Source organism: Pogona vitticeps, chromosome 4, assembly GCF_051106095.1.
Source record: "Pogona vitticeps strain Pit_001003342236 chromosome 4, PviZW2.1, whole genome shotgun sequence".
Lineage (NCBI taxonomy): Eukaryota > Metazoa > Chordata > Lepidosauria > Squamata > Agamidae > Pogona > Pogona vitticeps.
This window is the reverse complement of record NC_135786.1, coordinates 231359442-231386981: the sequence shown is the minus strand read 5'-3', so window position 1 is coordinate 231386981 and position 27540 is coordinate 231359442. Positions and strand designations below refer to the sequence as shown.

Here is a 27540-nt window from a genome sequence, read left to right as displayed (position 1 = left end):
CAGCTCCACTGGCATCTCTGCATAGACTTCTGCCAGGCTGCCACTGATCAAAGATCGCATAATAGTCATCTTCTCAGTTTCCCTTACTGAGAAGTCCACAAACGCTCTTTCCACGAGGGAAAAGAACACCTCAGGGCAATCTCCCTTGTGGTACACAGGGAATTTCTTCAGGTCAGTTTTAGACAGGCCGCCTTCCCCATTCCCTGGGTTCCCCTCATTATTATTGTTATTACTATTTCTACTCATTATCTCCAGCTTCTTCAGCTCAAACGCCATTTTCTCTCTCTCCAATCTTTCTTCTTTTTCCATTCTCTCTCTCTCTAATCTTTCTTCTTTTTCCATTCTCTCTCTTTCCATTTCTAATTGTTTCATCCTAAATTCATGCTGTTGGGCTAGGAGCATTTTTCTGTGTTCTGGGTTCTGTTCTCCCGTGCTCTCATCCTGCACTGAGCCAAATTCCTCCTCGGAACCTTGGTCTACCTGTGGGTCTCTTACTTCCCCCATTTCTGCCATTTGGCTTAGAGTCAAGGGCATAATCCCTCCCCAGAACAGGCTGCCTTCAAAAGTCAAGCCTCAAAATAAAGCGACGACTTTTTTCCTTTTGCCTCAGGAACAGCCTTCTATAGATTGCTGCTGTTCCTTCAGCACTAACTTGCTACTGTTGCCAGGCAGAATCCACCCCCTCTGCTAGGCATCTCAGCAGACAGGCTAGATCACTGTTACTTCACACAGCTTTGCCTCAGCCCTTTCCTGCCAAAACGGGTTGCCTCAGAGCTCCCTAATCTAGTCCCCAATCTGAGGTGGCACGTTCTTCCACTAGCGTACCTCCCCGTGAGGTAAGCCTAGAAGATTACCTACGCGCTCTCAGATTTTCCCTGACTAGACCCCCCTTGCTCTGGGCACACTTGCCAAGGCTTTGCTGGACCACTGGACAACTGGACCAGTCGTATCCCACCGCTGCCACCAATCAATGTAGCAACCCCAGACCTACTGGAGTATGCCACACTTTAACCAAGCTGCCACCAACCATTCCCTATAAGAAGTCACACAGACCAGGAATGGATTTTACTAAACAAAAGAACAAGGTTTATTTAAATAACAAACAGGGTAAATAAAAAGATCAGGTAAATAAGATACTGTAACGTGGCTTAGTCTCAATCATACATACAACAGTTTGGTTCCCCTAGAACCCTTTAAAGTAAAGCACAGACCCTGAACCTATCAGTTCTGGCTACCTATAAAGAAACCTGAACCTATCAGGTAGGTACTAACTGACACACAGTTGTACCCAGTCTGACACACAGACTCCCACTCTTTTCTCTCCACACAAGCTCCACATATATATACAGTACAGCTCCTCCCCCTGATGTCCCGCCTTCCACTCCCCATAGGATGGAACTTTCCCTCCAAACCCATGACAGACAGGTACCATCAGTGCTGTATGTAACAGTGTGTTCCTCCATATATAATGTACCACAACTTCTGTCAGTCTTAGCCATCATTGCCAGTGGTGAGGAAGCCTTAAAAGTTACAGGCCAGCATCATCTGGCTTGTTGTGGAAGTAGCACCCAGGTGAAATTCTGGGGAAAGGCATTTGTCTGTGCCTGGCCCAAGAGCCACCTCTGTCTGAAAGGATGTACTTTCAGCTACTTTGTATGTTCTTCTTCGTGGTCTCTGTGAATGCACAGTAATGGGGTTGCTGCTGCTGAGGTTCCGTCTCTTAGACGAGCTGCGAGCTGCGTTCGCCTCCTGCTTTCCAAAAGGAATTTAATCACCCATTAATGTGCATTCACAGAGACCAAGAAGAAGAAAGAGAGGTTACTTACTTGTAACTCTGGTTCATGGAGTGGTCATCTGTGAATTCACACTTCCCGCTCGTTCTCCCCTCTGTCCGTCACATCTGTTTCATTTTATTCAGCGGTGGGCAGTTTTTGGAACTGAGGCACTAGCCAGGACGGGCAGACCACATGTACTGGGGGGGGGGCAGTCCTGGCGAATGAGTGATTCCAGAAACCTCTGCGCAGGCACAGATTAACCCATTAGTGTGAATTCACAGATGACCACTCGAAGAACCAGAGTTACAGGTAAGTAACCTCTCTTTTTGCTCTCTTTTTGCAGACCTGTCTCCACTTTCTTTGGGGTGAACCTAGCAGAATTCAAAGGATGTCTGTCTCAATAGAGATGCATGGAATTGCAGAATACTGTATTACGCTGTGTACATTGTTGTATTCCTTGTTATGTGCTAGTCTCCATAAATACTGATGTGAGTTGAGGGATACAAGCAGCAAACCAATTAACTAGCAACTAGCCTCCACTGCAATTTATGCCATTGCACTTAAAGCTGGCTTAACTAACCAGTAGGATTCTGGGCAGGACTGCAGAAGAACTACACAACTTTAATGTTGACAATGAAGAAACTGAAATACAGTAGTTAGAGTTTTTGTATACCTTGGTTCAGTCATTGATCCTTATGGAGATTGCAACCAAGAAATCAGAAGAAGACTGAGACTAGGAAAGCCAGCAATGAAGGAATTTGAAAAGATCAGCACATGGAAGGATGTGTCACTGGAGATCAAAATCATGATCATCCACACACTCTTGTATTTCCGATTACCATGTATGGGTGTGAAAGCTGGACAGTTAAGAAAGCTAATTTGGGGGGGGGGATGTGTTTTGTTTGAAATGTGGTGCTGGAGGAGAAGCTTTGCAGATACCCTGGACTGCCAAAAAGATGAACAAGTGGGTCCTAGATGAAATTAAGGCTGAATGTTCTCTGGAAGAAAAAAAAATGCTGAAGCTGAAGTTGTCTTGCTTTGGGCACATCATGAGGAAGCAGGATTCTCTGGAAAAGACAATAATGCTGGGAAATATAGAAGGCAGCAGGAAAAGAGGAAGACCAAATGCGAGATGGTCTGATTCCCTAAAGGAAGCCAGATGTTTGCATCTGCAGGAGCTGAGCAGGCCTGTTGAGGACAGGACATTTTGGAGATAGTTCATTCCTAGGGTTGTCATAAGTCGGAAGCAACCTGATGGCACATAACAGGATTCTGGGCCACGTTAATCAATTGGATATTATGTCAACATCTCTACAGATATCAACTGGGTAAACTAAGTACCACAAAAGCAGCTTCACATGAAACATTCTAAGGTTGCCACCAGTGAAGAGGCCTTTTGCCTGTTGACCAAAGCAACGAGGCTAGCGGTGGGTTGACCATCCTACTATTGTGGTTGGCTGGCCCACTCGTCGACCTAGTCTGTTGGATGGAAGTCTGAAGGCACCGCTGCATGTAGGCACTCAGGCTGCTTCCGCCGAAGAGGAGGGAAGTACGATGAGAGAGAGAGAAAGGTTCTTTTCCGCCCTTGGAGACACAGAGATGTGAAAACCAGTCTGTTTTGGTTCATTTCTCAAAGTCCCACCAGCACTCTTTCTTGTTCAAGTCTTATCTCACCTTTTGTGACTTTTCCTCACCTTTCAGCAGGGAATTGTTTGCCTATTTGGTCATTCGTGTTTCTTAATGCATGGATATTTCATGCATTTTTGCACTGGCTAATAGAATGTGCCTTTCCATGTTTTCTAAAGAAATACCTTTTTCGTCGCACGCATGTCCCCTTGCCTCTGGTTCAGAAAAACAAAGCAGAACCTGATACTCACCATTTTCCTCCTGGCCACGGTTGTACAAAGATAGGACTGCTTTTTACTAATGTTCTCACGGACTATGAATTGGATAAATCTGAAAATGACAATAATAAAAAGCTGTGGTTAATGGATCCCCCCCCACACACACACACACCATCTTGAGGCATTTTATTCAGAAGTTCAGAAGAGCCGAGCGGCTCTTTTCATTGCTGATTCTAAAGTACCTTCTTGGACAGAGTGGGAGTCATCCGAGAAATCCAGCACTGGCTATCCTTAACCTCAAATTTTGCCCCTCCCTCCAGATTAGGAGGTGGGATGTGGTGACGCTGAGGGTTAAACTGCAGAAGCCTCTGTGCTGCAAGGTCAGAAGACCAGCCGTCGTAAGATCGAATCCACGCGATGGAGGGAGCTCCCGTCACTTGTCCCAGCTCCTGCCAACCTAGCCGTTCGAAAGCATGTAAAAATGCGAGTAGATAAATAGGTACCACCTCGGTGGGAAGGTAATGGCGTTCCATGTCTAATCACGCTGGCCAAGTGGCCACGGAAACTGTCTACGGACAAACGCTGGCTCTACAGCTTGGAAACGGGGATGAGCACCGCGCCCTAGAGTTGGACACGACTAGACTACATGTCAAGGGGAACCTTTACCTTTACCTTACCAGATTAGGAGCACAGTCTGAAAACCAGTAGTACACTTTTGAGAAGATCCCTTTGCTCCTGTTGGGTTCAGGGACCTCTCTTCTCTCCTGCATGCACCCTAAAAACCTGCCTCAGATGTCAGAAAATCTGGCACTGGCTCTTACAGGGAGAGGAGGGAAAAAGTCCCAATTCTGCTGTTGCTGAGTCCGGAGGTATCTCATGGAGTCTTGAATCTAGTCTATAGGGCCTAGCTGGCTTGGAAAGGTTACTTTTAAAAATGACATGTCTGAGAAGCCCCCATCCAGTTTGGTCTGTACCCATCCTGGCTGGAGGATTCTGGATGTTGTAGTGCAAAGGATAATTTTCTAAGCCGCCTAAGTCTAGCCCAACCCTTCCTGCTCCAGAGTGCATCACCGTGCGTCAGTCACGACAGGAGAATGGACTATTGGCATAGTTCTGATCCTCAACAATGAAATAAATGTGAATTGTAGTCTTTGATCCTTTTGAAATTGCTTGTGTTAAGCAATGGCCAGACTAGCAATGCCATCCTGGGCATTTTTATTGAGAAGTAAATTATACCGATGTGACCCTACAGCGCATCTGACTCTCTAGAACTCCAGCCCGAGGTGGGATAGATAATAGGAAAGTTGCAAGTACTGTATGGTGATAGCAGCTGATTAGTTCCATTTTCAAAGATCTTTTTTCCCCCTGTCAAATTAAAAATATACTGGAATAATAAATTCGGTTTGAGGGTGGTAGGGCAGGAGGAAAAGGTCGCAAACAGCAAGATGAATATTTTTCCATTTGGTGTACCTGCATATTTAATATATTAGCAGCTTTGATTCTCTGCATATGTAATTTGTTGTCTAATTAATTGCTCCGTTGACTTCTCTCCTGATGAATTGCTCACTGCTTCCTCATCAATTCTATTCATCCTTAATTTGGAATATTGCTTATTTGATTCTTTGCCTAAATTGGCTCTTTTAGTTTTTGCCCTGTTGATTCTCAGCCTAATTATCACCTGATTTATCAGTAATGCCCCATGTGTTTGTTTAGCTATTAACGGCAACAGGAGGAGCCTTATTAGTATTATTATTAGTAATAGCTATATGGTTTGTGATGTGATTTTCTTTTTAATTGCCATGAAACTTGGAAGTGAGAGACGTAGGGAACACACTGGTGACTGTGGTTTTCACTGTCTGCAATGGGTTTTGCATGCTGGCAACTTTGCATTTTTTTAAAAAAAAACAGTGATGCTGGTGGTCTCTTGGTGGGAGTTTCAGCAACTCAATAAATGTAAATAAAATATAACCAAAAAGCCCCACCTCTTGTTGAATGAAATTGCCATAAGTTGTTGAATGGGACAGTGACTGAAATAAAACTGGCAAGGCAATGCCTACAGAAGTGGTAGGTGGTCAAAGTGGAGAAGTCAAAGTCTCATCCAGGGCTATGCAATTTCTGCAATTACTTGTATGATAAGTGGGCCAAAGATTCCATATTCTTACCCGTGGCTGAGCGACTCACCCTATACAGCAGCCATTCTCAAGTTTTATTTGGCCATGGTCATAAAAAACTATAAAGTGGCGTGTGAAGAATTGTTTCCATTCTGTAGCCTCCTTCAAAATCTGCCCATGCCCCCATTGAGAAGGGATGTTATAGAGTGTTGATCAACATTTGAGCTGCTGTGGGAGATTATACTTCCATTTAGAAAGTGTACAGATGAGCAGCCCAACAGTGGGCAGGGGACTGGGTCAATCTCTGTGCTGTACTGAGAAACATCTGTGGCCATGTACTCTGATCCAGTGAACCATGCTAGAGCCATGCCCCATTGCCTGTTGGGAAAAGCAAAGATGGATGGGTACAAGAAGCTATTTTGTGACTTGTTGTTGTTTAGTCGTTAAGTCGTGTCCGACTCTTCGTGACCCCATGGACCAGAGCACGCCAGGCCCTTCTGTCTTCCACTGCCTCCCGGAGTTTGGTCAGATTCATGTTCGTAGCTTCAGCTTGTCCTCTGTTGTTCCCTTCTCCTCTTGCCTTCACTCTTTCCCAACATCAGGATCTTTTCCAGGGAGTCTTCTTTTCTCATGAGATGGCCAAAGTATTGGAGCCTCAGCTTCAGGATGTGTCCTTCCAATGAGCACTCAGGATTGATTTCCTTTAGAATGGATAGATTGGTTCTCCTTGCAGTCCAGGGGACTCTCAAGACTCTCAATTTCTTGACTATAGTGAGACAATTCTGGCTGGGCTTGCTGAACGTCTTTGGGCTCCAGCCATTATGCATTACTTCTTAGTGGCTGAGCCAAAGGAAGAACAACAACCAAAAAGAGCTCAACGTGAATAATTTTATGGCTTTTCAGATGACTTCCTACAATTGAAAAATGTTAATAACCCACTCTTTTTTAATGTATTCCAGGGAACAGATCCATCTTCATGTGTAAGCTCTGTAACTTATTTTCTCCAAACCAATCGGAGCTGGTGTCTCACTTCTCTGAGAAGCATTCCGAAGAAGGGATTAAGGTGGATGACATCATTATTCCGCTCAGACCTCTTACGACGCCTGCAAATCTAAATAAAAATGGAGAAGGTACTAGCAGAAGTCTGCAAAAATACAACTCATTATTACGGCTATTCTATGTCTTAAATTTCTAAGTTTGATTCCATCTCGAAATAGCCAGAGTCTCTGCTTAATACATGACAGCAGGAAAGTCTTTGCTTAATTTACGAAATCTTCCAGCTACCGTGATTAAATGTCTCTGCATAAGGCATAGGAGGTTTTGATGGTTTTACAAGTCTGCCAGAAGATTTGTTTGTTTCATGAATTATAAGTATTTGCTTAATGCCTATAACTTTACATTTTGAGCAGTTCTTCCTTTAAATTTTTTTAAAAAGCACGAATTCAAAAGCCTTTCATCTGTATGTAGGTGTATGCTAATAAACTCAAGTTACTTCTGCTAGCAGAGATTAAAGCACATGGTGGCTTATTTGGTTCTAGGTATGAAACAGAAGGCATGTGAAATGGTCTCAATCGGTATAGGTTTCTCAATGATCTGGTTTGTTCTTAATTCCTGGACTGACCCGTTGTGTCTTCATACTAATGCCTGGGGACCGAAGGGAAACTATAGTACCAGTGATGCCTCACAAGACAACATTAATTCATTCCGTGAGTCATGTCATATTGTGAAAATTTCGTCTTGCAAAGTGCGGTACTAATGATTGTGCAATTTAAAACAAACAAACAAAAGAAGAAAACATTTGTCTTGCGAAGCACGGCCATAGAAAAATTCATCTTACGAGTCACCAAAAAAAATTGCAAAACGCTTTCGTCTTGCGAGTTTTTCGTTGCATGAGGCATTCGCCTTGCAAGACATTACTGTAGTTTGTATCTCTGGGTGTTATGTGCAGAGGGATGCGTTAAAGATCTCTCCAACAATATGCTATATTTTAATTAATTGCACTGCCATTACATGAATGGCATCCACCGGCCAAAAGCCTTTTGTGCAAATAGCGTAACATTTGATGGCAAATTGCCCCAAATTAAGAAATTGCTGTAAACTAGAGATGGGGGTATTTGTATACGAATACCCTGGCAGAGGTGGAGATAATGAGGGTCACATTGTAGAATCGAAAACAGGAGCAGTGTTGGAACCTACTGTCATCTACATCAGCCATTCTCAAGGGGGCCCTGCCACATTTGAGGGGCCACAGACTGAAAAATGTGAGAAGTTTTTGAATTATATCCATTTGAGTTTTATCCTTGTTTGATAAGGGGCCCTGGAACCTAAGAAGAGCTCCTTAAAAGGGCTGGAGCAAATGTTGTGCTTGGTGCTTGAGAACTCGATAGCTCTGAAAGAAAAAAACAGTTAAACTTTTCTTTGGACAGAAGCCACTCCATCACAAATAATATTCTGGCCTGTTTGGCAGACCGATTGGCACAATGTGATCGTAGCATTTGCCAGAACAAAAATCCTCTGTGATTCATCTCCTCTAATAGCCTTCATTTTGTGCGAAGACAGAAGTGGGATTATTCATAATTCAGAATGGGAAATTAACACTAGCAGAAACCACGCAGCAAAGGTTGAACGATTTAGCTGATTACACTTATTCTGCCTAAGCAAAATGACAAAGGCAAATTCCTTTCATTTCAAAGGACAACATAGGCACCTGAAACCTTCGTATTACCATAAAAACATCCCTGAGAAATGTTGGTAATATTGATAAAATTGCCAACTAAGCCATCTGTGGCCTTTTAAGAAAGAGCCAGATTTTATAAAGCTTGTCCAGTCTAACCATCTTCAGGTCTTTCTTACTTTTCAGGAGACACAGCATGGGAAGACATGGGTGGGAGGGAGGATCCTTCGAACTGAGAAAAATAAGTGGCCTAGGATGATGCACAGGAGGAGCTGAAGGAAGCCTGCAATATGGAGCAGCAGGGCAAGTGGGATGATGTGTTGGAAGAGGACTATTGGACAGGGTAGAATAAGCCAAGTATAGAATGTTTCAAATATACTGTATAACAGAATAAGTTCACAGTGGCAGTTCAATTTGGGTTATGTGGTCTAAAGATATACATGAATTTGTCCTCAGTAGAGTGATACGTTCCACAATTACGAGACCACCTTGCACTGGGCTATTTCAGACAATCTAGTTCTACTGCAGTCCTACTGCAGAAACCATAGTGAGCGTAGTAGGTCCCATCTGCCAACTCCAGAATTTGCTCTCTTTGACACTAGTCTACCTGCGAATGTGCAATTTTAAGCTACTTATGATTGTAGACAGAGTCAATGGGGTGCAGCAGATAAACTGTTGTGCACGAAGGCTCGGGAGACCTGGGCTCAAATCCCCTGTTGCGTCCATTACATTAGTGTTTGTTTAGTCGTTACGTTGTGTCCGACTCTTCGTGACCCCATGGACCAGAGCACGCCAGGCCCTCCTGTCTTCCACTGCCTCATGGAGTTGGGTCAAATTCATGTTGGTCGCTTCGATGACACTGTCCAACCATCTCATCCTCTGTCGTCCCCTTCTCCTCTTGCCTTCAGACTTTCCCAACATCAGAGTCTTTTCCAGTCTTCTCATGAGATGGCCAAAGTACTGGAGCCTCAGTTTCAGGATCTGTCCATTACATTAGCTATGAAAAAATACTTGTAGGAAGGCCATGGTAAGCCACCCCTTGAACATCTCCCATGCCTCAAAAACCCTATTAGGATAATCAGAAACTGGAAGCTACTTGGTGGTACCTTTAAGCCTAGCAGATTTACTTTCTTCTGAGCATTTATCCATTTCGGGTCAATTCTAATGCATGAAAGCTCACACTGAAATAAGGCCGTTAGTCCATCTTTGTTATCCAGGCTGGAACACATCTTTCTCTCTGGATATCTGTAGCTGGTGATCCAAACCTAGCTATTGATATTTTTTTTAAAAAAGAGTGTGAACTGTTTTGCTGTGGAATTTTAATGCATAGCCTTCTCAAATACTCTTTCCCTGTCACTCATACATGTTCTCCAGGTAATCTGTGTGGTTATAAGTGCGGTTAAGTCATGGTTCTAAGAGTGTCACACAGTCTCTGATCGTATTATAGCATACTATTTCTGAAGCTCTTGAAATCCCAAAATTCTTTACAAAGGTAAAATCAGGTTTGCAATCTGTTCTTCGATGCAAATATATGATGCCAGTTAAAAGTTAACTGTTCCAAGTGCAGGGGTGAGAACAGTGATCTTAAAAACACTGTCGTTCTTCTCTGAGTATGTAAATGGAGAACAGCTACGTCTTGCTCTATCAAGAAATTCCTTTTAAAAAAGTTCTCTTATGCATTCTGTATCAGTTATGAAAAAATTTTAATGAAGCCAAGTGGTGTAAAACCCAAATCTGTGTTAACTTAGCCTCAGGCAGGTAATGAAAGCAAAGTTTATCATCGCAGCGGCTGTGATTTCTCTTTTCCTTTTTAGCAAAACATTTCATTCTCCTTTCCCGCCTCCCCCCTAACATGATGCACATTAAATTATAGACCACTGCAGTATGATTAGATGGTACTTGAATGAAAATGCATTTTTAAAAGAACAGTGAAAAAAAAATGGTTTGGCCGTGATCATTTATTTTCCCATCTCTTCTTGAAATGTCATTTCTGTGGGTATTAGTCTACACAGAATGGACTGCCTGCCCATACATTTGCATTATTTTAAACATAGGCTTCTTGCCTGTAATCTGCCGCATCATGATATAATAGAATCAGGATTGTACAGGTGGCTGCACTAAAACATTGAATTTGGGGCAAAAATTAGTTGATCTTCCCCCAGTGATACTAGTACTGTTCGATAAAGGAAAGCTGGAGCTCTCTTCACTCGTGGACCACTTAAGATGACAGTTTGGGATAGAGGGATTTCCCCCCCCCCCCGCCTTTGTAATCATCTGCACATCCTAAAGCAGAGACCTCTCAGCATAAGACTCCAGATTATGAGTATTCTGGAAAATTTTGCATTGGAAGATTTTTTTTAAATTATCCTGATGCCCTAAGTTGTTGTGAGTGATCTGATTGTGTGTGTGTGTGTGTGTGTGTGTGTGTGTGTGTGTGTGTGTGTGTGTGTGTGTGTGTGTGTGTGTGTGTGTGAGAGAGAGAGAGAGAGAGAGAGAGAGAGAGAGAGATAAGATCATTGGGTCCATTCCCTGTTGAGGAGGCACAGCGGGGAATCAAACTCCCAACACCCAGGCTTCACAGTCAGCTACCTAAACCACTGAGCTGTCTAGAAATTCTCTTTGACTAATTTACTAAACAAAGCCTTCAGTGTCCCAAAAGTGTCCTCTAATATATAAACCCCCTATTCAATAGTGCTCCGATCTCATATCTTCTCCACAAAATTCCACTAAGCTGTACCTGCCATATACATAAGCTGTTTCAAAAGAGAGAAGAATGTGGACCTCATCACCTAGTCTGTAGCCCTGAGAGAAATGTTACTCTTAAGATACTTGGATGCATGAACAACCTTTTGTATTATTGACATCCTTGGAATGTATTTGGTCATTACTAGATCATAGCACAGTGGAGATACTGCTTAAACCTTAGAACAGCCATGCGTAGCCACCTAACAGCTGTTCCTTCATGTTGCTTCAACAGAACTTCTTGTCGTGAAGAGAAAAAGAGGCAGGCCTAAGGGATCGACCAAGAAATTTTACACTGATGAAGAACTGGTGGAAAGCAGTAACTGCCCTCCAAGTGAAGATGTTAACCTGGTACACGAGGAAGGCGAAGAGCTGGCGGAAGTCCAGCCAGGTAGCTTGGAGTGCCGGAAGTGCAACCGGAAGTTCTCAAATTCTCGACAACTGCGAAAGCATATCTGCATTATTGTGAAACTTGAAGACCTAGAAGAAGGTGATCCAGGTAAGCGGTTTCTATGGGATAGTTTGGAGACAGTACTTAACTCCAGTGATGTTAAATCAAACATATAATAATTATTCTAACATGTGCTGGAGAGGGTGCCCAAAATAGGTATTTATTTTCATATGTGGTCGAAATGTGAGAATATATTGAAATGTTGGCATTTGGTTTTTAAGGAAATAAAAGAAATAAGCAAGCTAAACTTGAGCTGTGTGTTCTGAAATGGTGGTTTTATCAATATTTGAAAAGGAGGTATGCATCCTGGACAACTAAATAGTTAGTTTCTAGTTAGCAGCGACAAGATAGATTATAGGTAGGAACTGGAGAACAGCTTATAATTTCCAGTTAAGTGATTGGTATGGGGAAGCTTGGTTTATAGCTAGAGATGGGGGTATTCATATTTGTATGCAATATGAATACACCGCACAGATGGACATAACGAGGCCCCGGCCCCCTGGGGTCGGACCGTCCACTCACTCGTCTGTTGCTGCAGCCGGCTCTGCACTCCCTTCCAATCACAATGGAGGTCACAGTCGACTAGCCACTCGTCAGCCTGGCAGGGAGGCTCATCTTCCCTCCCTCCTGCCAGGAATGGCTAGTCGATCGTGAGCTCTGGAGCGATTGGAAGGGAGCACGGATCCCACAGCAGCAGTGGATGGGTGAGTGGACAGTCGGGCCCCAGAGGGCCGGGCCCCCATTATTGCCACCTGTGTGGGGGTTTCATATTCATATACGAATACCATCATCTCTAGTTTATAGCTATCAATGGTAAGCTTACATGTGACGTAAAAGTTAAGAGGGGGTAATTGACAGATATGTATTTATAAATATAAGGGAAGAATTTAACAATTTTTTATCAATAAAGACAGAGAGGCAAAGCCCATTGCAAGAGTCAATATAGTTCTAGAAGGGAGATGGGACTCCACAAGCGTAAATGGCGTAGGTGGTTACTCCCAAATGGTCCTAATAATTGGGAGCACTGTTTATTTATGTATTTGTATATTAGATTCCCCCCCCCCCTTTCTGCTTGTTTCTCAAAATCAAAATTTGAATAATAATACCGTATATACTGAAGTATAAGCTGACCCGAATATAAGCCGAAGCATCAAATTTTACCACAAAGAAACCTGGGAAAACTCATTGACTCGAGTATAAGCCGAGGGTGGAAAATGCAGCAGCTACTGGTAAATTTCAAAAATAAAAATAGATACCAATAAAATTACAGTGGTGCCTCGCAAGACGATTTTAATTCGTTCCGCAGAAATCGCTGTCTTGTGAAAACATTGTCTTGTGAAACGCGATTCCCCATTGGAATGCATTGAAATCTATTTAATGCGTTCCAATGGGGGGGGGGAAATAACTTTCTTGCAAAAATTGTCCATAGAAAACATCGTCTTGCAAAACACAGTTTCCCATACAAATGCATTAAAATCTACCATATTGGGGAAAAGCAACCCCCTCATCTGCACTGTCTTTGGAAATGCAGTGGGTGTCAGATTACCTTCCCCCTCTTTGTCTCTCTAGCAACAAAGAAAGAGGGTGAAAGGAATCAAAGCAGCCCCCTGGCTCCTGACAATGGTGACTCCTTTTGCCCTGATCCTTTACCACTGGGGAGAAAAAGAGTAAGAATGCAATACAAGACATCACCAGGACTTGCTGCCTTTGCAGTAGGTCCTGATGAGGAAAAAAGAGATGAAAAGGATTCTAGAAAGACCAGGGAAATCACAAATGCAGTCTCCCCCCCCCCATTAACACAAATTATGCAATTGAGTTCCCCACATTTGGGGAAATCATACGGATCAGCACACCCAAAGTGCAATGGATGAGCCTTACCCTGGAAAAAACACTTTCATGACCATGGTACAGTATTTCTCCTGCAAGGAATGCGTTGGAGTGGCCCTTGCACCTCCTACCCTCTTCTGTGCCCTGCCCCCCCAAGGCATGGTGACCCTGGCTGCACCTCCTGCAGTCCTGCCAGAGACCACAAGAGCTCCTCAGTATTTTGGGGCACCATGAGAGCTCCTCAGTGTTTTGGGGCTCCCCATCAGGGGCTAGGTGTTCCTCCCACAATCCTCTAGTGTACATGTATTAGCATAAGGTATTAGCATTTGCTAATACCTGTGCACTAGAAGATTGTGGGAGGAACACCTAGCCCCTGATGGGGGTCCCGTGGAGCACCCAAGGGGGAGATCCAAAATAGAGGTACAGGCAGGCAGAGAGTATAAGATAGAGTGTCAGAAGTTTGCACATACACAAGGAAACAAAGAGCACTCTTTTTAAGTTCTAACCAATCCATTCCTTTTACAGATTAAAAAATACCATTTCCCTATAGGTCTTCTTATCTTAGAATTGCAGAGCTGGAAGGGACCCTATGGCTAATCAGTTCCTATCAAGGAGGCACAAATGTGAATTGAATTTCCAACCTCTGGCTCTACAGCCAGATCATTAAACCACTATTGGATGAAAAAAATTTCCTAGGTAATTTGACAAAAAGTGAAAGAAACATAAAATAACACAAAACTTCCATGTTCCCCTCTGTGTGAATCATTCATGTTTAAGGGTCTCTCTTTGGGGAATCAACAACAGAACGCAAGAATATAAAAAGAATCTCTTTCATTTTTGATGTCTTTTTTAAATTCAGAAATTCCACCAATGCCTACTACATTAACTTGCTATTTAAAAGGCAAGGACTAAATATGTGACTCCATATGCCAAGTATGTGCTGTGTCACTAATCACGTGCCTATAAGTCAGAAATGTGAATCACATGTGCCTCCACCTTTGCCTGCCTCCTCTTGATACCTCTTACCCACTTCTTTCCCAAACAGAAAAAGTGAAGGACTGGCACCTCTCAATCAAGAGACATAGCTTTGATTTAATTGGAGGAGACCAATTCCAGTCTTTTGTTGTTTCAAACCTGAAAACAAAGTTCATATCAAATCTAGGTGTTTTTTCTTTTAAGGACAATGGTTGTTTTTTGGGAGGAGGTAGCTCCCAGTGGGGAGCAGTAGAATTAGCTTCCAGACCCTGCCCATCCCTTCTGCAAGAGGCTGCATGCTGTCTGAGCTATCTGGCTGTCTAGTTTGCTGGGAATCTGGCAGGTCAAGAAACTGTTAGGAATATGCAGTCTTAAGAGTTCACCCAGAACCCGAGGGATGAGTTTTTCCAACTAAGAAGGCAAGCCAATTTTGGCAGGGCTTAGTAGAACTCTTCTCATTTTCTTTGTGTCTCCTGTAGCCAAGCTGGCATCAGGTAATACCAAAGGTGCAGTAGTACCATTTGGCCATCCAGGATGGTGGCGCTACAGCACAGCAGAGAGCACATGACTAGCTGCTGCTTCTCAGACAGAGATGGAAAGAAAAAGGAGACTAAGTTTTACTGCTAGAATCCCTTGCCTTGTTTCATGTGACTCTTTATTGGTTTTGTTGATACATTTTTGCTCACCAACATTCAGGGTATTGTGTAAGCTGCAACAGGGAGGAAATAGTGCTTATATTGTTAACCCCTGGATGGCCCAGGAGGAATCTTGATATTCAGACATACTGGATCTTTTCATCCAGAAGCTTTGACCTCTTCTCCTTCTACAAATCTGCAGTCTTTGGGGTTAATGTACCATCCAGACTCTGCCCAATAACTACTATGCACTGGGTTCTTTGAGAGGTTTCCTCTATATATCCTAACAGGTAGTGAGACTAACATAAAATCTTGTATCCCACATACAAGGTTTGGTAAGTACATGAATCTCTGTTTTTCTTTGTAGCAACACTTCAGCTGTGGAGAAGCTGTGTATTATCAGGATAAGTGTCCTTTTCGAAAGGCCCATATAACAGTGATGGAGGGTCACATGGAAGCGAGGAAAGCTCCTCTTTAAATTACTGTTTTTGGGCTGCAGCTCCCACAAGCTGGAGGAATTCCTGGCGAATTCTGGAAGATGTCCAAAAGACATGAAAATCCATTCCCTTCTGGTGCTATAGGAAGGGTTATAATCCCATAGATGCAGGTGTAAAAGAGGGCTTTTTGTAGTTAGGTCTTCATAAAAATGTGAAGTAATGTAACCTGAACTCTTCATTGCTTGCAGCCTTGATTCTTCAGGGAGAGAGGATTGTTCTTCTCTGTGCAGAACCCTTACGTTTAGGCCTTCCTCAAACTGGCTTCAGCTCTGCCTTCTCCTGTAACAGACAGGCCCTGGATTGTGAATTTCAACTTTTTTGAACCCTTAGGACAAACATTTTTTTCACACTTACTTTGTTGGAAAACATTATTCTTGGTCGTCCTTATGTTTGTTTTGTTGGCCTGCCATTGATCTGGGGTCTCTCTCAATTAGAGGAAATCTTTGTCTGCTTCAGAATGATTCACTTATTTCTTGTCCCCTTTTTACCAGAAGGTAGATAGCTAATCCCATCAAAACAAAAAAGTTCTTTTAATCATCTTTTTCCCGCATCCAAAATCAGAACTTTTAAGGTTTATCTGGGACAAAAAAAATCAGTTCTCTTTCTCTGACTTTTTCCTTGTTTCATTTCACACAGCTGCCATGGGCCATAAAGTCTCTGGTGTCGCCCTAGCCAGCTGGCTAAAGATTTGTGTCTCCTTCTGTTATCAGCAGTCTTGTGCTGTTCCTGATGGGCTCCAGGCACACTCCACTAGGAGTATGGTTAACCTTACTGCCTTCACCATGTCAGCACTTTTATTAAATATTTAATTCTGCAGACAAACTAACCAACCAACCAACCTCCAGTTTATGAATGTGTGGTTTTGTGCTTCAGTACCCAGGGTTCAGAAAACCAGGAAATGGCCCAGTATTGCTGCACAGTATCATGCCCACAGTATCATGCCCATCTCGTGAGAAGAGAAGACTCCTTGGAAAAGACCCTGATGTTGGGAAAGTGTGAAGGCAAGAGGAGAAGGGGACAACAGAGTATGAGATAGTTGGACAGTGTCATCGAAACAACCAACATGAATTTGACACAACTACGGGAGGCAGTGGAAGATAGGAGGGCCTGGCGTGCTCTGGTCCATGGGGTCACGAAGAGTTGGACACGACTTGACTAAACAACAACAATCCCCCCCTTTTTAAAAAAAATATTTGTTTATATAACCAGTATACGATATATCATCGTAATGCAGTTTTGTCGTAAAGCGGGGCATGTGTAGGCATCCTTCAGTCTCGAGAGACTGTGGTATCGTGCTCTGTATGGAGGTCTTGGAACAGTGTCTTGTGTGGCTGAGAAGGCCAATTCGAGAGTGACAATCTCTTCCACATTGAAGACAAATACAATCTGTCCCCTGTCCAGCTCCCTGGTTTTGTTTGTTTCGGGATTGCCTCTTTGCCTCGGTCTGCTGTACAAGTGTCTCTTCAAATTGGGAGAGGCCATGATGCACCGCCTGCCTCCAGGCTGAACGCTCAGACGTCAAGGTTTCCCATCTGTTGAGGTCCATTCCTAAGGCCTTCAGATCCCGCTTGCAGATGTCCTTGTAACGCAGCTCTGGTCTCCCTCGGGGGCGGCTTCCCTGCACTAATTCTCCATACAGGAGATCTTTTGGAATTCGACCATCAGCCATTCTCACGACATGCCCAAGCCAACGTAGACGGCGCTGTTTCAATATTGAATACATGCTGAAAATTCCAAAATTAAAGCGGGGCATGACTATACTTTAATCAGGTCACGTCTGAACTCACAAGAGTCAGCTGAGCTTATTGTGCCCTGCATATAATCCCATATAACAAGCCTTATAAAGTGGTGTGTGAAGAATTGTTTCCATTCTGTAACCTCCTTCAAAATCTGTCCATGCCCCCGTTGAGAATGGCTGTTATAGAGTGTTCATCAACATTTGAGCCCCTGTGGGAGATGATATTGCCATATAGAAAGTGTACAGATGAGCAGCCCAACAGTGGGCAGGGGACTGGGTCAATCTCTGTGCTGTACTGAGAAACATCTGTGGCCATGCACTATGATCCAGTGAACCATGCTAGAGCCATGTCCCATTGCCTGTTGGGCAAAGCAAAGATGAATGGGTGCGAGAAGCTATTTTGTGACTTGTTGTTTAGTCGTTAATTTGTGCCTGACTCTTCATGACCCCATGGACCAGAGCACGCCAGGCCCTCCTGTCTTCCACTGCCTCCTGGAGTTGGGTCAAATTCATGTTGGTCGCTTCAGTGACACTGTCCAGCCATCTCGTCCTCTGTCGTCCCTTTCTCCTCTTTGCCTTCACACTTTCCCAACATCAGGGTCTTTTCCAGGGAGTCTTCTCTTCTCATGAGATGGCCGCAGTCTTGGAGCCTCAGCTTCAGGATCTGAAGCTGAGGCTCCAAGACTTTGGCCATCTCATGAATAGATTATACTCCTGGGAAAAGCGGGGTGAAGCAATAGAAAAAAGAGGAAGACCTAACATGAAATGGGTTGACTTAGTAGAGGAAGCCACAGCTGTTAGTTTGCAAGATCTGAGAAGAACATACAGTCAACCCTCGACTTACAAACGGCTCGAGTTACAAACATTTCGACTTACAAACCACTCTGATAGAAAAATATTGACTCGACTTGCACACTTAGATTCGAGTTACAAACCAAAAAAAGTGTTTGAGGTGGGGAAAGCATGACGTTTGAACTTTTAGTTAACCGTTGGCCAGTGAAGAGGGTGCTTATCTACTTCCTCGCTCTTCCCAGTGTTTTGAGAGTGGATTTGGAGACAGTCTTCAGACTGCCTGGTATTGCCTGGTACTGCTGGTATTGCCTGGTACAGTGCGGTACGGACTGTATTTTTATTTTTTGGCGCTTTTTAAATTTTTGATTTTTGGATTTTTAAAAGGTGTTCCCTCCCTCCTTTGCTGCCCTCCCTTTCCCCAAAAGGTGCTTGTATTGGCTTGTCTTGATTTAAAAGGTGCTTTTCAAGGTGATCTGTGTTACATAACAGCACTGATGTTACCTGTCTGTCATGGGTTTGGAGGGAAAGTTCCATCCTATGGGGAGTGGAAGGCGGGACATCAGGAGGAGGGGCTGTACTGTATAAATATGTGATGCCTGTGTGGTGAAGGGAGATGCTGAGACAGACTGTGAGACACTGGGTTGGGACGAAGCAGCAGCTGGGGAAGAAGAAGCTGTTGTGGGAGTCTGGGTGTCTGACAGGGTACTACTGTGTGTCAGAGTACCAACCTGATAAGTTCAGGGGTCTGTGGGTTAGCCAGAACTGATGGGTTCAGGGTCTGTGCTTTAAGTTAAAGGTTCTAGGTGAACCAAACTGTATGCTTGTGTGTGTGAGAATAAGCCACGTTACTTTATTTTATTCACCTGATTGTTTTATTTACCCTGTTTGTATTTAAAATAAACCTTATTCTTTTGTTGTTTAAAAATCCATCCCTGGTCTGTGTGACTTATTATAGGGAATGGTTGGTGGCAGCTTAGTAACTGTGTGATAGATCCCAGTAGGTCTGGGTTTGTCACATTGATTGGTGTCCAGCGTGTGGGATACGACTGGTCCAGTTGTCCAGCGGTCCAGCAAAGCCTTGGCAAGTGTGCCCAGAGCAAGGGGGGTCTAGTCAGGGACAGTCTGAGGCGCGTAGGTAATCTTCTAGGTGTACCTCACGGGGAGGTGCACTAGTAGAAGAACGTGCCAACTGGGGAGACTTAGATTAAGGTGCTCTGAGGCAGCCTGATTTTGGCGGGAAAACGCTGAGGCAAAACTGCGTAGCAACAGTGAGCTAGCTTGCCAGCTGAGAGGCCCAGCAGAGGGGGGTAGGCTCTGACTCGATACTGTTGCAAATTTAGTGCTGAAGAACAGCAGCAATCTCTAGGAGAGCTGGTTCTGAGGCAAGAAGGAAAAAAGTGGTCGTTTTATTTTGAGGCTTGACTTTTAAAGCAGCCTGTTCTGAGGGGGGGTTATGCCCTTGACTCGAAGCCAAGTAGCAGAAATGAGTGAAGTGAGAGACCCCCAGATTGACCAAGGTTCTGAGGATGAATTTGGCTCAGTGCAGGGTGACAGCACAGGAGAGCAGAACCCAGAACTTAGAAAAATACTCATAGCCCAACAGCATGAACTGAGGGTGAGGGAAATGGAGGAAAGGGAAAGAGAGAAACAGCGGCAATTTGAATTAGAGAGAGAGAGAATGGAGAGGGAGGAAAGATTGGAGAGAGAGAGAATGGCGTTTGAATTAAGAAAACTGGAAATGATAAACCAGAACAATAATAACAATAGGGATTCTGAGGGAGGCCAACTGTCTAAAGCTGACCTGAAGAAATTCCCTGTGTACCACAAGGGAGATTGTCCTGAGGTGTTCTTTTCCTTAGTGGAAAGAGCGTTTGTGGACTTCTCAGTGAGGGAAACTGAGAAGATGACCATCATGCGATCTTTAATCAGTGGTAGCCTGGCTGAGGTTTATGCCGAGATGCCTGAGGAATTGATGAAAGATTTTGCAGAGTTTAAAAAACTGGTGTTTGCAAGACATGGGATAAATGCAGAGCAGCTGAGACAAAGATTCAGGTCCCTCACTAAAAAACCAGAACAGACTTTTACCCAAGTGGGGGCCCAATTGGTGAGGCTGCTTGAGAAATGGCTATCGCAGGAGGGAATAGAGACCTATGAGCAGCTTAAAGACTTGATAGCCCTGGAACAGTTCTATTCAGTCCTGCAGGGGGAATTGAAATTCCAGGTGAGGGAAAGGAAACCGAAATCTGTGGCAGCAGCCGCAGAGATCGCAGATTTTATCTCCCAAATAAGAAAGCCCTTGGGTGAGGGGAAATCTGTAGGTAAACCCAAAGAAACCTACAGCAAGTACTCTCAGGGACCAGGGAAAAGCCAGCAAGGGGGAGGGGCCCATGGTGAAGGGAAGCCCTCAGGCATGAAACCAAGCCCTCAGAATTTGGAGGGAAAACCGAAACAAGAGGAGAGGGAATCCAAATGCACTAGAAAATGCTATTTCTGTCAGGGAAAGGGTCATCTGATCTCAGAGTGTGAGAAATTGAAGCAGCTAAAAGGAATGGTGCCTCAGAATTCTAGTGGGACCAAGCCAAAAGCTGTGTTCTGTGTCCAGAAAGAGCAAAGCGCATTGTCACAGAGGGAGCCTGTTGCCATGACTACTCAGTCTGGAACAGCTACCTATGCTGATCAGGCTGAGGAAAATGGTCCTCTTCTGGAGGTAAAGCGCTGCTTGCTGATAAAAACAGATTCTCAGTTGTTTGAGACAGCAGGGGTGGACGTAGGAGTACTTGACCGTCAGTATAGGGGGCTGCGGGACACTTGTTCCCAGATAACCCTGTGCCATCCAGATATTATTCCTAGGGAGTTTATAATCCCAAATGAGAGCATGAAGGTGGCAGGGATTGAGGGGCAGATAATCTCTCTGCCAGTAGCAGAGGTACCTGTCAACTTTCAAGGCTGGAGGGGAGATTGGCGGCTAGCGATTTCATCGACTCTGCCAGCAGCCGTGCTCGTGGGAAATGACCTGGCTGAACATGTGAAAAGGGTGCTAGTGATTACACGCTCACAAGCCACCACGGGGACAGTTCAGGGGGGTAATGATGAGCCAGAGGCGGAAGCAGAGGGGAGTTCAGAAGCTGTGGTGGAAACCTTAACCACAGACAGCAGATTTGGACAGGAGCAAAAGGCAGACGCCACTCTCCAAAAGTGTTTTGAACAGGTGACTGACGCCCAGCTAACACCTGAGACCCCAGTGAGATTTCTGGAGAAAAAGGGGATTTTATATAGAGAAACCCTGAGGAATATCTCAAAAGGGGGAGATGGGATCAGAAGTCAGCTGGTGGTACCTGAAAAGTATCGCCCCATGATCTTACAAAGGGGGCACTCTGACATGTTTGCTGCACACTTAGGAGTGAACAAAACACAGCAGAGAATCACACAGAATTTCTACTGGCCTGACATAGGGAAGCAGATCAGGGAGTTCTGTAAACAATGTGATGTGTGTCAAAGGCAGGGGAATAACCGCGACAGGACTAAAGCAAAGTTGTGCCCTTTGCCTGTGATTGACACTCCGTTCAAATGCATAGGGGTGGATATTGTGGGACCTTTGCCCAAGGCCACAAAGAGGGGGAACAGGTTCATTCTAACAATTGTGGACCATGCCACAAGGTATCCTGAAGCCATACCCTTGACTAACATTGAAACTAACACAGTGGCCGATGCTTTGGTGGGGTATATGTCCAGGATGGGATTTGCCTCAGAGATAATCACAGATTTGGGCGCATCGTTCACATCAAAGCTCATGAAACGCTTATGGCAGATCTGTGGAATTAAGCACAAGGAAACCACTGCTTATCATCCTGAAAGCAATGGGTTAACTGAGAAGTTCAATGGGACTCTAATGCGCATGATTAGGGCTTACTTGGCAGAGAATCCAAACAATTGGGACCAGAAGCTGCAATCCCTTTTGTTTGCTTATCGATCAGTGCCACAAGCCAGTACCGGGTTTAGTCCATTTGAACTTCTATTTGGGAGACGGGTGAAAGGGCCCCTTGATTTGATCAAACAAAATTGGGAGCAGATCACCCAGGATGACCCACAAGACGTTGTGACTTACATAGACACCTTGATGAATGACCTAAAGCGAAATCTAGAGCTGGCAGCAGAAAACCTGCAAGCGCAAAAGGTCAAACAGAAAACATGGTATGACCGCAAAGCTAGAGAGAGGCACTTTGACCCGGGGGAGGAAGTGCTTTGGCTTAGGCCCTGCAGAGAGAATAAACTGCAGCTCAAATGGGCAGGACCATATAGGGTCATTTCCAAGATGTCAGACCTGAACTACCTAATAGAGCAAGAGGAGAACCAAGCAAGGAGGGTGGTTCACGTGAATGCCCTAAAACCCTACTACAGAGGGGAACAGAGGGTTTTATTCGCGATAAAAGCAGCTGAGAGTGAGGAAGCTGAATTACCCTTCTGGGAGGGTAGAGGGGAAGTAAAATACAACCCAGAGGAGGTAAAGATCAGTCCTGCACTCACCCAAGACCAGCAGCAAGAACTAAAAATGCTGCTTAGTAAATATCAACAGGTGTTTTCCAACAAGCCGGGGATAGTGAAGGGAGTGATGCATCGGATCCACACAGGGGATGCACCCCCGCAGGCAGTATCCCCATACCGAGTAACGGGACCCTATAGGGACAAGGTGCGGAAGGAGCTGGACGAGATGCTTAGGGAGAACATAATCGTCCCCTCTTCTAGTCCTTGGTCCTCTCCGATAGTCCTTGTGGACAAGCCTGATGGGAGCATTAGGTTTTGTGTTGATTACAGGAAATTAAACCGTGTAACCACTCCTGATGCCTACCCAATGCCCAGGCTAGACAACCTGATTGAAACCATAGGGGGTTGTCGGTTCATCTCATCATTGGACCTGGTAAAGGGATATTGGCAATTAAGAATTGATCCCAGGGATCAAGAAAAGACTGCCTTTTGCAGCCCTTTTGGTCTCTATGAGTTTCGAGTCCTGAGCTTTGGTCTCAGAAATGCACCAGCCACATTCCAAAGGCTGATGGACCAGACCTTGGCAGGGCTCAGTGACTTTACAGTGGCCTACATTGACGACATAGGGATCTTCAGTAATACCTGGGAAGATCACCTGATACACCTGGGGTTAGTGCTGCAGAGGTTAAGTGCAGCAGGGCTAACAGTAAAGGCCAGCAAGTGTCAGCTGGGTAGCCCAGAAATAAAATACTTAGGTCACATGGTAGGGGGAGGAATGATAAAACCCCTGGAGGCCAAAATAGAAGCTGTTCGAGATTGGCCTAGACCCACCACCAAGAGAAAAGTCAAATCATTTCTTGGGTTGGTGGGCTACTACAGGAAGTTCATCCCGAGGTTTAGCGAGATTGCGGCTCCGCTGACCGATCTGACGAGGAAGAAGGCTGATGACCGCATCCCGTGGACCAGCGACTGTGAGGCGGCGTTCCAGAGGTTGAAGGAGGCGTTAATCAACTATCCTGTCCTGCGTGCTCCAGACTTCGACCGGGAGTTTATCATCTACACCGACGCGTCTAACAGCGGGGTAGGAGCAGTTCTGTGCCAGGAGGATGAGAATGGTGACCAGCATCCAGTATCCTACCTGAGTAGGAAACTTCAAAAAGGTGAGAGACATTTGGCAACCGTGGAGAAGGAGTGTTTGGCCATAGTCTACGCGATCCAGAAGGCCAAGCCTTACATCTGGGGAAGACATTTTATTCTGTGTACTGACCATTCACCATTGCAATGGTTAAAGACGATGAAAACCCACAATAGCAAACTTATGAGGTGGGCTTTGAACTTACAGGACTATGACTTTGAAGTGAAGGTGGTCAGAGGGTCAGTGAACTGTGTTGCTGACGCCTTATCAAGAAGACCTGAAGACTGAAGACGGCGAAAGAACATGGACTATATGTATATAATGAAAACAAAAAGTTAAAATGTACCTGGTTTTAAATTGGTTTGTATTAATAAAGGTAAATTGGTGTAATGTATATGGTAAATGTTTAAATGTCTATTTGCTTTGTTTAACGTGGAATGTAAGTATATGTAAGTATACTATGGTAGGTATAATGGTTGTTGTGTATTTTATGCAGGTTGTTTTTTGGTGAAAAGCACTTTTAGCTTTCCCCCTACAAAACAACTATTAAAGAGGGGAGGTGTTACATAACAGCACTGATGTTACCTGTCTGTCATGGGTTTGGAGGGAAAGTTCCATCCTATGGGGAGTGGAAGGCGGGACATCAGGAGGAGGGGCTGTACTGTATAAATATGTGATGCCTGTGTGGTGAAGGGAGATGCTGAGACAGACTGTGAGACACTGGGTTGGGACGAAGCAGCAGCTGGGGAAGAAGAAGCTGTTGTGGGAGTCTGGGTGTCTGACAGGGTACTACTGTGTGTCAGAGTACCAACCTGATAAGTTCAGGGGTCTGTGGGTTAGCCAGAACTGATGGGTTCAGGGTCTGTGCTTTAAGTTAAAGGTTCTAGGTGAACCAAACTGTATGCTTGTGTGTGTGAGAATAAGCCACGTTACTTTATTTTATTCACCTGATTGTTTTATTTACCCTGTTTGTATTTAAAATAAACCTTATTCTTTTGTTGTTTAAAAATCCATCCCTGGTCTGTGTGACTTATTATAGGGAATGGTTGGTGGCAGCTTAGTAACTGTGTGATAGATCCCAGTAGGTCTGGGTTTGTCACAATCTGTTGTCTGAAAGGTGCTTGGTTTTTTCCAGAAGGTACTTGTCTTGGCTGAAAATGTGCTTTTCAGGGTGTTCTGTTGAAAAGGTGTCTGTTCCCTCCTTCTCTCCCTCATTTCTTTCCTTTTTTTTAACCTAAGTCGTCTTAGGTTAAAAGGAAAGAAAGAAATTCTGCCCCTAGTGGTAGGAATGGATTAACCGGCTTTGCCTTAGTTCCTATGGGAAATGCCCCTCAACCTAAGAACCAAAAACAGCCAGAACAGATTAATTGGTTTTCAGTGCATTCCTATGGGAAATGCTGATTCGACTTACAAACTTTTCGACTTACAAACTGCCTTCCAATACGGATTAAGTTTGTAAGTCGAGACCCCACTGTATTGGAAAGTACAGTACTGCTAGGAACGAGAGGCAGTAGAAAGAGAAAACAATCTAACATGAGACATTGCTAGTTTGCAAGGTCTGAGTACCATTGTTAATGATAGGACATTTTGGAAGTCAGTAACTCAGTAGTCACCACACATCTAAAGTGATTTGATGGCACTTAGCATCTCTGGAGTTTTTTTTCCCCTTAATTACCAAACTGGCAAGATGGAATAGGCACCAAAGTTCTATAAGACTATCTCCAGTCACAAAGCAAAAACCAACAAAACAAAACAACACAAATCCTCCCAGTAATTTCACAGCTTAAATGAATCAGCTTCTGAATATTTATTCTCAATTTTCTTAAATATCTTCTTAAATATATTTTAAAATAAGTCCACCCCAGAAATACAAACTAAAATCTCTGTTTGGTCAGGAAGGAGTTAAAAAAAATCTCTTCCTGAGAGTCATTTAATTTGGCCCTGATTGGCAGGGTTAAAAGTTCAGATTTCTCTTCCCATTCTCAGTTTTTCTGTTTAGAAGGTTTGTGCTCATAACCAGTTTAGAAGAAAAAAAGTCAGAAAGTCAGAAGTTTTTCCCTTCTCAAATGGCTTCCCCCCCCCAAAGTTAGTATTAATCCCCCCCCATGCATGGATTTTCTCCAAATGAAAAAAGGGGGGCTGAGACTGACCATTCTCTTTCAAGATAAGCAAGTTTGGTCTTTTCAGTGTATTTGAAGTGTCTTAAATCTGCAGACAGAAAAGCTTGCGAGTATCTGCACAGGGGGTGTTGCAACAGCTTTACATTAAAAAATTTGTGACTCAAAAACCATTTGCCCAAACCTCCCCAAATTTGGTACAGAGCAAGAGCAGATGTTCTGCTACATCTGTGCCAGATTCAGTGCTGAACCAAGTTTCTAAGTTATAAATTTTTTGTTGCACTCTGGGGAACCCTGCAGGAAAATGGAAGGTTCGGCTTCATGTGCAATACTGTTCTGCAGCACATGGAGGTGGATGTGCTTTTGGCGTTCATCAGACTTGGTATCTAGAATGGATTTAAGGAATAGTATTTTGACTCCTGCGCAGCTGCCGTAATGCACGTATCCATGTTCTTTCCCATTCCAGAAATCATCAGTCATCATAATCAATCACTATCTTGCGCCATCAAGTCAATTCTGACTTACGGTGACCCTTTTGAAGATTTTCCAGGTAGCTAATACTCAGTAATGGCTTGCCATGCCCTTCTTCTGGGGCCGCCCTGAGACTGTGCAGCTTCCCAAGACCACATAGACTGGCTCTACTCACAGGAGACCCAGTGGGGAATTGAAGTCGGAACCTCTTACTCCACGGCCAGATACAGTGGTGCCCTGCTTGATGATTACCTCCTTAGACGAGGAAATCACTTAACGATGTGTTTTTTGCAATCGCTTATGCGATTTCAAAACGATGTTTAGATAGGGAAAATTTGCTTTACGATGATCGGTTCTCTGCTTCGGGAACCGATTTTTCGCTTTACGACGATAAGCAAACAGCTGATCGTCGGGTTTCAAAATGGCTGCCCGCTGTCTAAAATGGCTCCCCGCTGTGTTTAAGAAGGCTTTTTCACAAGACAGGCACCGGAAAATGGCTGCCCTATGGAGGATCTTTGCTGGACGCTGAGGTATTTCACTCATTGGAACGCATTGAACCGGTTTTCAATGCATTTCAATGGGCTTTTTCATTTTGCTTGACGAGGATTTCATTCTACAGTGATTTTGCTGGAACGGATTATCCTCGTCAAGCAAGGCACCACTGTACCTAAACTACTCAGCTCTCCAGCCAGCTCCCTTTCCAGTACAGTCCTGCACTTAGAGAGTTTCTGTTGAAATTAATGGGAAGATTCTTTTGTGTCATGGCTTCTCGATGTAAGTGTGAGAGTGAGATGGAGAGAGAGAGAGAGAAAGAAGAGAAAACCATCTGAGCTGCTCATGGGTTGGATTTACAGTGCTTCCTAACTTTGGGTCCCCAGATGTTCTTGGACTACAGCTTCCAGAAATCCTGGCCTGCACATCGAGTGGGGCAGGCTTTGTGGGGTTTTCATCCAAGAATCTCTAGGGACCTGAGTTAGAACTTCAATCTATGAGATCCTCACATCCAGCCTTATATTCCTTGCCAGCCTTTTGAGACCCCAGATACATAAAACATAGCCAACCAATGTAAAACTTTTTTTTTAAAATCTCCCTCCTTTCCTCTCAAACATTCAAACCATCGTGCTTACAGTTTGTGATTCAATTGGAATTTGAGCCTTGGGGAGCTCACCCATTGGTATTTGAAAGTAATTTGTCACATTGCAGTTAAACTTTTCATCTGATATTGATTCTAGGTGAAAATGGAAAACCTGGGTTTGGAATTTGAAGCAGCTGTT

General features: G+C 44.2%; 1 protein-coding gene and 1 pseudogene across 1 annotated transcript in view; one reads left to right on the top strand and one right to left on the bottom strand.

The window, feature by feature from the left end:
• Nucleotides 1–27540, top strand: part of ZFAT (zinc finger and AT-hook domain containing) — a 117109-nt gene that overhangs the window by 8777 nt on the left and 80792 nt on the right. The window contains exons 2-3 of the mRNA XM_078391661.1: nt 6690–6860; nt 11382–11645. Of these exons, the coding sequence (XP_078247787.1) occupies nt 6707–6860; nt 11382–11645 (418 nt within the window). The 5' untranslated portion in view covers nt 6690–6706. The remainder of the gene's footprint in view (nt 1–6689; nt 6861–11381; nt 11646–27540) is intronic.
• Nucleotides 13357–13531, bottom strand: LOC140707122 (U1 spliceosomal RNA; annotated as a pseudogene).